Here is a 13,660-nt window from a genome sequence, read left to right on the forward strand (position 1 = left end):
TATATAGAAAAAATTACCCGGGCATGGTGGCGCATGCCTGCAGTCCCAGCTACTCGGGAGGCTGAGGCAGGAGGATTGCTTGAGCCCAGGAGTTTGAGGTTGCTGTGAGCTAGGCTGATGCCATGGCGCTCTAGCCCCGGCAAAAGAGTGAGACTCTGTCTTAAAAAAAAAAAAGACAAATTGCAGGTGAAAATATAATAGCTTTTTGCTTGGCTTCTGAAATGTATCTGTTCTGTTTCTCTTAATAAGCCAATGTTGATAGACCTGCCTCCTGCAAGTGTAACAGTAAGCTCAGCTGGTGTCATCAAGGTGCTAGTAGATTACTGTGTTTCTATTAGTAACTTCTGCTAAACCATCAGACAATTGATTTAAAGTTGCTCTAGATTCCTTCACTATGTTTCAAACTTGGAGTCTTTAGAATTTGTTTATCTTATTTCGTAGTCTGTGCTGGGCAAGTGCAAGGAATGTTGTTTAGATGTGACGCTGGTGCTTCTCATAACTTCATTTCTGTAATCTTGATTAGGTTAAGAGATTACATTCTTTCTCAATTTTTAAGATGTTTCAAGAATGATTTGGAAAAGCATTAAATTGTATTTTATTCTATTTCAGGGGAACATTGTTCTTACAGATTATGAGTACCTAATTTTAAATATCCTAAGGTTTCGAACTGATGAGGCAGATGATGTTAAATTTGCTGTTCGTGAACGCTATCCAGTTGATCATGCTAGAACTGCCGAACCTCTGCTTACTTTGGAGAGGTAATGTGTTTTGTTTATAAACTCATTTCATATTGTATTACAGGGTAAAATAGGTCAGAATATGAAAACTGTCAGATAAGAAACTATTTTGTTTACTTGGATAACATAAGTAAATTTAGATTGCTTGAACTACATCAATGTGTGTGTAAGAATGAAATCTCAACTGAAAGTGGCAAATATGTGTCTTTTTAAGCTAAGTGTTGGGTTACTTCAGATGGTTAGGGATTCTTGGTAAATTGAAGGGACTTATTAGTTATTCAATGAGAGAACAGATGGATATCTTGGGCAGAGCACAAAGGGGGATAGAAATTCTTGTTTACCTAAGAAAAAGGGAAGTAGGGTGGGATAAAGTGATGACTGTAGCTATACTCTTTGGCCTGGGAGGCTCTGCTGACTAATAGTGGGCAGCAGTAGTTCTTAAAGATTAACATGTATCAGAATCACCTGGAGGGCTTATTAAACCATGGATTGCCCCCGCTCTGTGCTAATTCAGTAGATCTAGTGTAGGGCCCAGGAATTTTCGTTTCTAACAAGTTTTTGGGTAATGCTGCTTTTGCTGTGAGGACCACATTGATCTACAGCATCCTTAAGAGTTCTTGTTAAATGCTTAATTAGATAAAGCCATTTCTGTTGTTAAGATATGGCATGAAAATTCACAAATATTTTAACTTTTTTCTTTTTTTTTTTTTTGAGACAGGGTCTCACTCTGTCACCCGGGCTAGAGTGCAGTGGTGTCATCATAGTTCACTGCAACTTCAAACTCCTGGGCTTAAGCAATCCTGCCTCAGCCTCCCTTGTAGGTGGGACTACAGGCACACCGTGGCTAATTTTTCTATTTTTTGTAGAGACGGGGTCTTGCTCAGGCTGGTCTTGAACTCCTGGCCTCAAGCAGTCCTCTCTCCTCAGCCTCTCAAAGTGCTAGAATTAGACGTGAGCCACCACCTTATCCAGCCCATTTTAACTTTTATATAAAAATATTCTCATATCATTTATACATGGGCACATTGATGGTAAGCAATATGACTTAGTTAGAAAAACACTGATTTCTCTTAGAAAACCTAGATTCAGGTCCCAGTCTGCTATTCAAGAACCTACTAATCTTGGATAAATTACTTTTATGATCCATTTTCTTACCTACAAAAAGAACTAATTCCTGTTATAGTTCAGATTATTGCAAAGATCAGGTAAATTGATGCAGATGAAAGTAATGTGAACATGAAGATTGCTTGAAGGTTTATTCAATATTAAGATAGTTAAGAGGTATGTCAATTTTGTTCTACAGATTGACTGAAATAATAGCAAATGCACCTAAGGGCGAACTGCTAAAGAGAGTTCTTAACCCATTACTTCGTGAGTAATCCTACATAGAGCAATGAAATGTTTGCAAGATAATGTGATGTTTAGGAATATATTTAAATCTTTTATGGTTCTGGTAAAAAATTTAACAAGGAGTTTAAAGTGACCCTTTGAATAAGTAGGAGCTTATTGTCAAAGAACTAGAAGTTACTATACCACACGAAGTTTGAACTTTATCTGTTAGATTTTATTTAAAAGCAATACAGAGTGTGTTATCTAGCACTTCAGTTGCTAGCTGTAGTATTCTGTGGAATCAGTTTTTTTTCAGTTGATTCTTTGGTTTAATAACCACTTAGCTTAGTTTTTTTAAAATTGGTAGGTCTCAGAGCATCCCAGCATCTATCACATCCTTTTGTTCCCAGTAAACTTTTTTGATCTTAATAAAATTTTATACTTGAGAAGATCATCACTTAGCTCTATATTAAGAAATCTGGAAAAGACACAAAGGCAGGCAGGTATGGATTACTGAGCATTGGGGAGTTATTTTTCCTCTCTTATGAAATCAGAATTCATTAAATGTTAACTTTAAAACTTTCCAACTGTTAGTATAGAGTGTGTAAAATTTGCAAGTTTAGATTAAGCCAAAGTCTCACAAATTTCTGTACTTTTTGAAATCAGGTAGCGCAGGTTGAGTATCCCTAATCAGAAAATCTGAAATCCAAAATGCTCCAAAATCCGAAACTTTTTGAGTGCAGACATAATGCCACAAGTGGAAACTTCTACACTGACCTCATGTGACGGGTACACAAAATTATTAGAAAGATTGTGTAAAATTACATTCAAGCTATGTGTATAAGGTATATATGAAACATAAGTGAATTTTGTGGTACTTGGGTACTCTCCCTGAGATACCTCATTACATATATGCAGATACTCCAAAATCTGAAAAAATAGGAAATCCAAAACACTCTGGTCCCAAGCATTTCAGATAAGGGATACTCAACTTGTATATGTCCTCTTACTTTGTTCTTTTTTTCTAGAAGGGTTTTGACTATTCTAGGTCTTTTGCATTTCCTTATAAAGTTTAGGATTGACTTGTTATTTTCTACAAAAAAAAGCTTGCAGGGATTTTGATAAGAATTACATTGAATCTGTAGATCAATTTGGGGAGAATTGCCATTTTACCTAAATTGAGTCTTCTATGAACAGAGAATATCTTACCATTTATTTAGATATTTAATTTCTCTCAGCAATATTTTGAAATTTTCATTGTATAAATCTTGTACTTCCTTTTTTATATTTATTCCTAAACATTCTATTATTTTTGATGCTATTGGGAGTAGAATTGTTTTCTTAATTTCATTTTTGGGTAGAAATACAGTTGTCTTTATGTATTGATTTTGTATCCCGCAAACCTGATAAACTTGTTTATTAATTCTAGTAGGTTTTGTAGGGTTTTTTGTTTGTTTTGGTGGATTTCTTAGGATTTTTTTAATGTACAGGATCATGCCTTCTGTGAATAATGATGCTTTACTTCTTCCATTAGAATCTGAATGCATTTAATTAATTATTTTTGCCTATTGCGCTAGCTATAACCTCCAGTACATGGTGAATAGCAATGGTGAGAGTAAATATTCTTTCCTTGTCCTGATCTTAGTGGGAAAATGTTCAGTCTTTCACCATTAACACATCAACTGCCATGTGCATTGTATTTAACTTGTGCTAGTTTTGAGCCCGGGGCCTCGTGAAGCATATGTAACTCATACGTCTCTTCACCTTGGGAGCCGAGAGAACTATTTTTCAAGTTGCCTATAACTCACGCACAGAAAACAATAAAAAATAACAAATTTTTCATTAAATTAGAAAGGATCATTTTGTTTTTGAAGTTTTTATTCTATTTTCATAATAAAACACCATGGCCCCAAGGAAAAAGTTTTTTTTTCTAGTGCGGCAGTCAGTGTGTTAAGTATGATGTTACTATAGGTTTTTCACAGGTGCCTTTTATCAGGTTGGGAGTGCTCCCTTTTATTCCTAGTTTATTCCTAGGTTTTTTTTTTTTTTAAGGAATTTTGTCAAATACTTTTTCCGCATCTATTGAAATTATATGTTGCTTTTGTCCTTTATTTGATTAACATGGTATATTAGAGTAACCAGTTTTTTGGATGCTAAACCTACCTTGCATTCCAGGGATAAATCTTCCCTGGTCATGGTTTTATAATCCCTTTTATATGTGGCTGACTTCCATTAAATTCTTGTAACTTACACTGATTTCTGTGATTTGATTGTAATTTCCAATTTCTGTAAGTATTGAAATTGTCATTTCTAACAATATTTCAAAATAAACATATTATTATTTTCACTGATTGCTGTTGTTTTTATGTTGGGATATAAATTTGTTCTATAATTTGAATGTTAAATTTTATAGGAAAATACTAAATATAATACCCTCTGCTTTTGTAGCCTATGGACCAGCTCTCATCGAACACTGTCTTATAGAAAATGGATTCTCTGGTAATGTCAAAGTGGATGAAAAACTTGAAAGTAAAGGTATGTCTGTATGATACAAGTTTTGTTCATTTTCATTTATTTCCTTTTTAAAAGACTCTCAAAATTATTTCTGGGAAAGTAGTAAGTGAGCAGGTAGTTCTAGACTTAAAAAACATTTGCTCTCTAAGTGTCCTATGCATATGGGTATTCCTTGCTGGCTTCCTACTCTAATTATTAGGGAGCTTTATTCTTAGTAATGTACAGTTCAATCTCTTGACCTACCTTGTTACCTTTGAGGAATATTCTCCTTTCCCACTCCCTAAATTTTTGGAATGATTGGAAGCTGACCTTGAGACAGTTAGGGTTGCAAGGAGTTGAATTATTACCCTTCTGCCTCAGAACCTGGAGTGCTTCTGGAAGTAGCATTATTCATGCATTTTACTTTCTATAGTAATGTGCGGTTTATGATGGACTAGGCTTTTGTAACTACTTAACTGCCAGATTAGGATAATAAAAAAGTAGAGGAAATACAAGGAAAATGTAAGATTTGATCTTTGACAAATTTTGACCTGCAAAATATCTTGTACAACTTAAAAAAAATCATTCTTAATGTTTATATTTTGGGATTATATATCATTTCTTAACGTTTAGGGATAACTTTCATGCTGTAAATTTTTTTGTGTGTTTAAAAAAGAAATTGAATGTTTTAGTGATTGTTTTAGTTTCTAAAATATGCTAATTCAGTACAATCCTAATCAAAATGAAAACAGGTGGTGGTGATGCTGTTTTATTTGTTTTTAAAAATGAATTTGATATTCATCTGGAATGAAAGCATCATTGAACATTCCTGAAAATGTTAAGGAAACTCTAGAAAATAATAGTAATGACTCATTACTATTTATTACTATCTGTGTAATCTTTCCATAGATTAAAATATATTATGAAGCTATAGTAATTCAGACTGTAAGTTTTTGGAAAAGGAATAAATAGCATGAAGAATCCAGGAACAGGCCCAAATATATATGGAAATTTAGTTATGAACAAAATGCCTTTCAGATCATGGAGGGAAAGATGGGTGATTCAGTAAAAGCTACTGGGACGACAGGCTGGCTGAAACATGACCTTATTTACATATATCGATTACAAACATGAAATAACTGTGTCTAATTTTCTTGAACACTTTATATTATTTCATAAGCACTTTTCTATTTTCTATATAGTTATTTAACCGTGATTAATTGACACTTGATCAACACTCCTTTTTTTTTTATTCACCCATTAGATATTGAAAAAGTACTTGTTTGTCTGCAGAAAGCAGAAGACTATATGAAAACAACATCCAACTTCAATGGGAAGGTAGCACTATGTATACTTATTATATAGTGTTGCGGTTTTATTTGTTTGGATTTTCAGAAATTAAATGTTCACGAAAGGATCAATATATGTAAATTTTGTGATTCTAATTTGGAAAATTGTTGTTTGTAATATGCTTATTCTGGGGTAGTTTATTTTCAATTTGCAGTTGGTATAGGCACTCCAGAAAAGTTGAGGAATTTGAAAATATTTCTTCTTGAGTTGATTTTAGATAGAGAATCACATTTTCATTTGCCAGCACTTTTCCAAAGTTTTGTGATTTACTGCCCTCTAATAGTTATTTATCTCATGCCTTATCAGTGTTTTTCTTCCCTATTCAAAGTGTAACTTTACTTACAAAAACTTAAAATTAATATCAGTCATGGAAAGTAAATCTTTACAAATTATGACTAGAAATGATTTTCATGTTGGATTTTTGTAGGGATATATCATTCAGAAAAGAGAAATAAAACCAAGCCTGGAAATAGATAAACCAGTTGAAGACATACTCACGTAAGCATGTAGGCGTGGATCAATTTGCTTTGGATGTTTATTAATGCTCTTGAATGTGATATAATAAATGTATTTTACAGGTATGAGGAATTTCATCCTTTCTTATTTTCTCAACATTCACAATGTCCATATATAGAATTTGAATCATTTGACAAGGTAGGTTTTCCAATTCTGTTCTTTGGCCATTTAGTTAGCATGATACGAGTTGTTAAGTTAATATCAATTGCTTCGATTGAGAAATTAAAAATATTCTTGCTTTACAATCACTGTGAGCCTGGGCATTAAAGATAAATGCAGAGGGCATGCCTACATGTGCATTTTCTTCCCTTCCTCTCCCTCTCTCCACTTTCCTCTCTATCCCTTTTTCTGCTCTCCTTTCCCCCTCCCACTTGGTCTTTAGTCCATTTATGTCTCTCTTTCTGACCCCTACCTTCATCCCTTTCTCCCCCTCCTCCCTTCCTTTTCCATCAATGCAGATACAACTACAGCTGTTGGAAACAATTGTTGCCACTTTATTTCAAAGTAAAGGACCAAAGATTTGAACTTAATTTGATTCTTGGTATTGTTTACCTGTATAATATACTTATTGGAATCTGTTCAAGTTCTTTGAGTGGTGTTATGAAACAAAATAGACTCTAAAATTCTGTGTATGCAAGTTGAAGTAGAGACTATGCCCTTTTTTTCAGCTAGTTGTTTGTCTGTTTTTTTAATAAGGCCGTGGATGAATTTTATTCCAAGATAGAAGGACAGAAAATTGATTTAAAAGCTTTACAACAGGTACAGTATTATTAAAGACACTTACATTAAACCAAGTAGTCTTATAGTGGTTTGATGAGTAGATGATGCTTTTATATAGGAATGGGCAGCCTTTCAGAAATAATGTAATGTAGAAAGTAGTGTGGGAACTCTCTGATCTTTTTTTTTTTTTTTTTGAGATGAAGTCTCACTATCTTGCTCAGGCTGGTCTCAAACTCCTGGGCCTCCCAAAGTGCTGGGATTATAGGCATGAGCCACTATGCCCGGCCTCTCTTCTCTTGATTTATGATAAAGGTCCAGGGGAGGTGTCATTGTTGAAAGTATATCCTTCTTTGTTTCATCAGTATGTCAGATATTCTCTAAAAAGGGAAATAAAGTGGGAAGGTGAGGCCGGTACCCAGTATGATTTGCTTTGTTAAAACAATCCAGAGCTTCTCAAACTTTGCTGTTAAGGGAACACTATTCTAGGGTGATTTTAAATAGGCCAAAGGAGGGGCAATTGTTTATCATTAACCTGTTTTTTTAAAACTGGACTTTAAAAGTAGGTCTTTAATATGTTTTCTGTTTATCATGACTCCAAATTTAATATGCAGTATTTTTCTAGCACATTTGACTATTTTTAGAGCATTTGCTGTAGAACAGTTTAATTTGAACAGGATTTTTTTTTTCAAAAATATTAATAAAGTCTTAAAATGTGTGTGCAAAAATGTCTAATTATGTTAATTCCTGTACCCTCTCCCCTTCAGTTTTAAAAAATTAGTTAATCATACCACAATTTGAAAGCAGGTAGATCAAAGAATTATATTAATGTGATTACCACATGGTGGCAGCACTTTGGCTAGTAAACAGATAACTTAACAGTAGCACTGAACCCCATGTTTTTATGAGTGTCAAAAGACCAGTAATTAATTTTGGTAATTATTGTTGGTTCTTTTAATAGTCACCATTCCTATAATTTAAATCTTCTAAATGTTTCATCTAGCATTTAAATGCTCATTAATTGGAGTTGCTGTTACTAGTGTTAGAAAATTTGTCCCAAAATTGATAACCTTGACATGTAAATACCATATGATAAAAATATTACATAGAAGGTTAAATACTACTATGAGCTTTTGTATTATTAATTTAGGAGAAAAATGCTCTGTAAAATAGTAGAATGGTGCTGAGAAAATTAAGAGTGGCAATAAAATAAAAAGCTGTTTGGTAGTTTATGCTCTTTAAGAATTCATTCCCCCAAACTTTACTTTTTATGGAGATAGGATCTTGCTCTGTTGCCCAGGTTAAAGTGCAGTGTCATCACCATAGCTCACAGCAACTTCAAACTCCTAGGCTCAAGCAATCCTTCCACCTCAGCCTTCTGAGTAGCTAGGACTACAGGCATGCACCTCCACACCTGGCCAATTTTTTATTTTTTGTGGAGATGGGATCTTGCTATGTTGCTCAGGCTGGTCTCAAGCAATCTTCCTGCCCTAGCCTCCCAAAGTGCTGGGATTACAGGCATGAGCCACTGCATCCGGCCCCAAACTTTACTTTCATGCCATGGGAAAGATGTCTTGAATTCTGCCTGCGTGAACTATGCCAAGCACATTAGGGGCATATCTTACATACAGCGTAACCTATAATCAAGAAACCTTTCTATATAGGAAATGGGAGTTAGGTGTGCAAGAGATGTAATTTTGGAGCGGGATAGGCCTTGGAGAGTGAACTATGGGGAACTTTAGCTAGCTAGATAACAACACTGAGCGGGCAGAGTTGCGGTCAGCATAGTGAGTTTCAGGAAGTAAAAGAGAAGTGCCACGAGGTAGGAGAAATCTAATTTTCAAAAAATCTGTTTTGTCAATAAAAGGAAAAACAAGCATTGAAGAAATTAGATAATGTCCGAAAGGATCACGAAAACAGATTAGAAGCTCTTCAACAGGCTCAGGTATTATGTTTAGATTTTTCAGATGCTTTTTCAAAAATGTTAGCCTTTAAGTGGCATTATAGTAAATGTGTTTGGTTTGCTTCTTAAGGAAATAGACAAACTGAAAGGAGAACTCATAGAAATGAACCTACAAATAGTTGACAGAGCCATTCAGGTAGTTCGAAGTGCTTTAGCAAACCAGATAGATTGGACAGAAATCGGGTTAATTGTGAAAGAAGCCCAAGCCCAAGGAGACCCTGTTGCAAGTGCAATCAAAGAATTAAAACTACAAACGAATCATGTCACGATGCTGCTAAGGTAAGTCTGATTCTTAGTTAAGCAGTTAATGCTTGTGTTTATTTTGTTACTTAACTGTTCACTGTATTCATTAAAAAAAATTTTATCTTTATTCGGAAATTTATTCTCAAAGAAATAGAAGAAAATTAGATTAAAATATAAATAATGAAACTGTTTAAATACTGTAAACCGTTTGTAATTTTGTTGAGGAAAAGAAATTGAAAGTAAAAAAGTGATGTCATTGACATTAGTGAAATACTATTGAATATTTTTAATAGAAATCCATACTTGTTATCAGAGGAGGAAGATGACGATGTTGATGGTGACATCAGTGTTGAGAAAAACGAAACCGAACCATCAAAAGGGAAAAAGAAAAAGCAAAAGAATAAACAGCTGCAGAAGCCTCAGAAAAATAAGCCATTACTTGTTGATGTTGATCTCAGCTTGTCAGCATATGCCAATGCCAAAAAGTAAGTCATTTAAGTTTAAATTTCAGGTAAAATATTATCTATGATAAATGAGGTTACTATGGATGTTAAGAAAAAATTATTTCACCTGTATTATATGTTGACTTCTTTTGGATAAAAGTGTTTTCTTTAATTTAGTTTTTGTGCATTATACAATTTGTTATGATTTATTCTGTATGATTTTAGAATCTATAAAATTGGAAGTAGAAAACTAAAAAATAAAGATTTTACTTAAAATTTAAGAGGAATATGTTTTTCTAGGTATTATGATCACAAGAGATATGCTGCCAAGAAAACACAAAAGACTGTTGAAGCTGCTGAGAAGGTACTTAATATTTCTTAGCGTGAATGTTAATTGTTTTTGCCTGCTTTAATTTAATGGCCTTAATTATGTCTTCTGTTTAAATGAGGTTTTCTAATTCAGAAATATCTTTCAAACTTAATTTTGCTTTAAATTTGTGTATTTCCAGTTTTTACTTTCGTCCCCAAACCTGCTTCTCCCTCTTTTAAAGTACAACCAGAACCTGGCTGTTTCTCATTGTATCCACTGGTCAGGCCTCCATTTTCTCTGTGTTCACATGGATTATAACAGTAACCTCTTACTGGATCTCTCTCCTTCTCCCCTTTACCCACTGCAGTCTGTTCTCCATGTAGCAGCCTTTGTGATCCTTTTAAGTCAGAAGTGAAGTCCTTTCTCTCCTCTGTTCAAAATCTTCCAGTTACTTCCCATCTTAATACAATTCAGAACCCCTCTCCTGGCATACAAGGACCTACTCATGATCTGCTCCCCTCTGAACTCATCACCTGAATCCCTCTTCTCACACACACTTTCCGACTACACTAGGATCTTAGATGTTCATAAAATAATGACACATTTTACTGTCTCAGGGTCTTTGCACTTGCAGCTCTCTACTTGGAATGTTCTTCCCTCAAAATTTTCATGGTTTGATCCCTTCCTTCATTCACATGTCGACTTAAAGGAGACTTTATCAGAGAATCCTTCCTTGACCACTCTTATTAAAAATAGTACCACCCTCAGTCACTCTCTCTATTTTGGTTTGTTTTTCTTCTTAAACCTGCACCCCACCAACTGACATATTTACTTGGATATTTATTTGTCTCTCCCCTATAAAATGTCGATTGCGTGAAAGATGGATCTTAGTCTGTTTTCTTCATCACTGCTTCCCAGTCCCTGGAATTTTGCCTGGAACAAAGTAGGCTCTTTAATATCTGTTAAATGAGTGGCCTTCATGACTTGGCCCTTTATCTACTGTTCCAACCTCATGTCTTTCTTTTTTTTTTTTTCTGAGAAAGAAAGAATCCCACCCTGTCACCCCAGCTAGAGTGCAGTGGTGTGATCACAGCTCACTGCAACCTCAAACTCCTAGGCTCAAGCAATTCTTCTGCCTCAGCCTCCCTGAGTAGCTGGGACTACAGGTGCATGCCACTACACCTGGCTAATTTTTTCTATTTTTTGTAGAGACAGGGTCTCACTTTTGCTCAGTGAAACTCCTAGCCTCAAGCAGTCCTTCTGCCTTGGCCTCCCAGAGTTCCAGGATTATAAGTATGAGCCTCTTTGGCCTCCAACCTCAGTTCTTGACATTTTGGTCTATGATCACTACTTTCTGGTCTTTTCTTTCTGCTTTTAATACCTTTCTTCCTATTCTTTGCCCGATAACTCCATTAGTCCTTTAGGCTTCAGCTTAAATGCCATCTCCTCAGAGATACCTTCTTTGACCATAATCCAGCATAAATTGGGTTCCTTTGTTATACTCTTATAGCATCTTTAGAAGCACCTGCCATATGTTTATTTGAATGATTATATGTTTAATAGTTGTCTCTGCTACTACACCCCAGTGGGGTGGCAAGGGGGAGACTTTATCCATCTTGTTCACTATTGTAATTTCCAGTATATAGCCTAGAATCTGGTACATGATAGGCATTCAGTATCTAGTCAATGAACAAGGCATTTCTTAATTTGCAGTTCTTGAATAAATATTTGCACACAGCAAATCTTTGACTTATTTTAATATTTAAGGCAAAATATTTTTATTTCTTTATTACTTTCAAGTATGGATGTTTGTGTGTATAGATAGTGCCATTTTGTGACTTTTAAAAACTATTTCTTGTCCCATGACTTACTTTGGTGGTACTTAAGTAAACTCTTAACCATTTAGTTTTAAAACTCTTCTTATAAATAGGCATTCAAATCAGCAGAAAAGAAAACAAAGCAGACATTAAAAGAAGTTCAAACCGTTACCTCTATTCAGAAAGCAAGAAAAGTATATTGGTAAGTGGTCTTTTTTGTTTTTATCAGCATTACAATTTGTTTTTATCTAAACTGTTTGTTTAGAAAATCAAACAGTTCTACAAATCTTGTTACAAATACTAGTAGCCCTGCAATTCTTCACCCCTACCCCTATTGTCTGCACTCCCAAGAAAACTTGTAATTCTTATAGATCTGCGGCCCCCAACCCTCCCTAAACCCCCCAGGTCGGTGGCCTGTTAGGAACTGGGTGGCACAGCAGGAGATGAGGGAGAGGGGGTGAGGGATTAAGCCAACAAAGCTTCATCTGTATTTACACCCACTCCCCATTGCTCACATCACTGCATAAGCTCCACCTCCTGTCAGATTAGCGGCAGCATTAGATTCTCAGGAACGTGAACCCGACTGTAAACTGTGCATGTGAGGGATCTAGATTGGGTGCTCTTTATGAGAATCTAATGCCTGATCAGAGGTGGAGCTGAGGCGGTGATGCTAGTGCTGGGGAGTGGTTTGCAAGTACAGATTATCATTAGCAGAGAGGTTTGACTGCACAATAAATGTAATGTACTTGATTCATCCTGAAACCACCCGCCTCTCTCCCCTTTGACTTCCATGAAAACAGTCTCTGGTGCCTAAAAGGATTGGGGACCTTTGTTTTAGATGATTCTTTTGATACTTACCTTCATTTCTTTAGTAATATGCTTATATTGCTGCTTTTTAATTTTTCTGTCTTCCACTCTTCTACTGACTTCCCACTGTGGAAGATGAGGATTTTCCTCTCTTTCCCCTTGTGTTCCATTACATACACACACAGTTACAGTATAGTTTTGTCAAGATTGATATCCAGCATTAGCATTATTATAGATATTTAATTGTAGTCACAGCTGAGCCACATAGTGTTCTGTTTTCTTTTTCCTTCCTTGCTTGGTTTTTTGTCTTTCCTAGAGTTAATAATTGTCTTCCTTCATTTTCTTTCTTTTTATTTTTGTTTGCATAACTAATTTATCTTCAAATTCTTTTCCAAGTGTGTTCAAACACATTAGAATTTCATCAGCATCATGTTGCAGAGGTCAGAAGTCTCTCCTGGAGCTTTTTGACCTATGTTATTATAGATTGGTTTATGATCTGCTTTTATTTTTATCCTAGAAGTTCTATTTACTCTTTTCTGTATTAGAATCTCTGTTCTGGATCTCATACTTCCTCTTTCTTGGTTGATGGAGTGTGTGCTCCACAAGCTTCATGAGAAGGACTGGATAGGAGGTAAAGTTTTTGAAGTCTCTAATATAGAAAACATCTTACTCTTATACTTAATAGTTTGAATATAGAATTGTAATTTGAAAACATCTAAGTTTTCCTTAGACTTAAAGGCATTGCTCCATTGTAGTAACTTCCATAGTTGACCTTGAGAAATCTGATGTTATTTTGATAGTTGATAGTTTATATGAAACTTGTTTTTGCCTTTCTACAAGCTTGTAGATCTTTTTTTTTCTCCTTCTAATTTTTTTCTCCAAATTTTCCAAAATCTCACAATGATTTGGGTTGGTGATGATTTTTTTTTTTTTTT

At 34.9% G+C, this 13,660-nt stretch overlaps 1 protein-coding gene across 1 annotated transcript in view; it reads left to right on the forward strand.

Moving 5' to 3' along the window:
* Positions 1-13,660, forward strand: part of NEMF (nuclear export mediator factor) — a 77,374-nt gene that overhangs the window by 30,697 nt on the left and 33,017 nt on the right. The window contains exons 4-15 of the mRNA XM_012663753.1: positions 610-758; positions 2,041-2,108; positions 4,515-4,601; positions 5,824-5,897; positions 6,337-6,407; positions 6,488-6,563; positions 7,122-7,184; positions 9,010-9,087; positions 9,176-9,384; positions 9,642-9,833; positions 10,092-10,155; positions 12,032-12,121. Of these exons, the coding sequence (XP_012519207.1) occupies positions 610-758; positions 2,041-2,108; positions 4,515-4,601; positions 5,824-5,897; positions 6,337-6,407; positions 6,488-6,563; positions 7,122-7,184; positions 9,010-9,087; positions 9,176-9,384; positions 9,642-9,833; positions 10,092-10,155; positions 12,032-12,121 (1,221 nt within the window). The remainder of the gene's footprint in view (positions 1-609; positions 759-2,040; positions 2,109-4,514; positions 4,602-5,823; positions 5,898-6,336; positions 6,408-6,487; positions 6,564-7,121; positions 7,185-9,009; positions 9,088-9,175; positions 9,385-9,641; positions 9,834-10,091; positions 10,156-12,031; positions 12,122-13,660) is intronic.

The sequence above is a fragment of the Propithecus coquereli genome, unplaced genomic scaffold (assembly GCF_000956105.1).
Source record: "Propithecus coquereli isolate 6110/MARCELLA unplaced genomic scaffold, Pcoq_1.0 Scaffold83, whole genome shotgun sequence".
Taxonomy (NCBI): domain Eukaryota; kingdom Metazoa; phylum Chordata; class Mammalia; order Primates; family Indriidae; genus Propithecus; species Propithecus coquereli.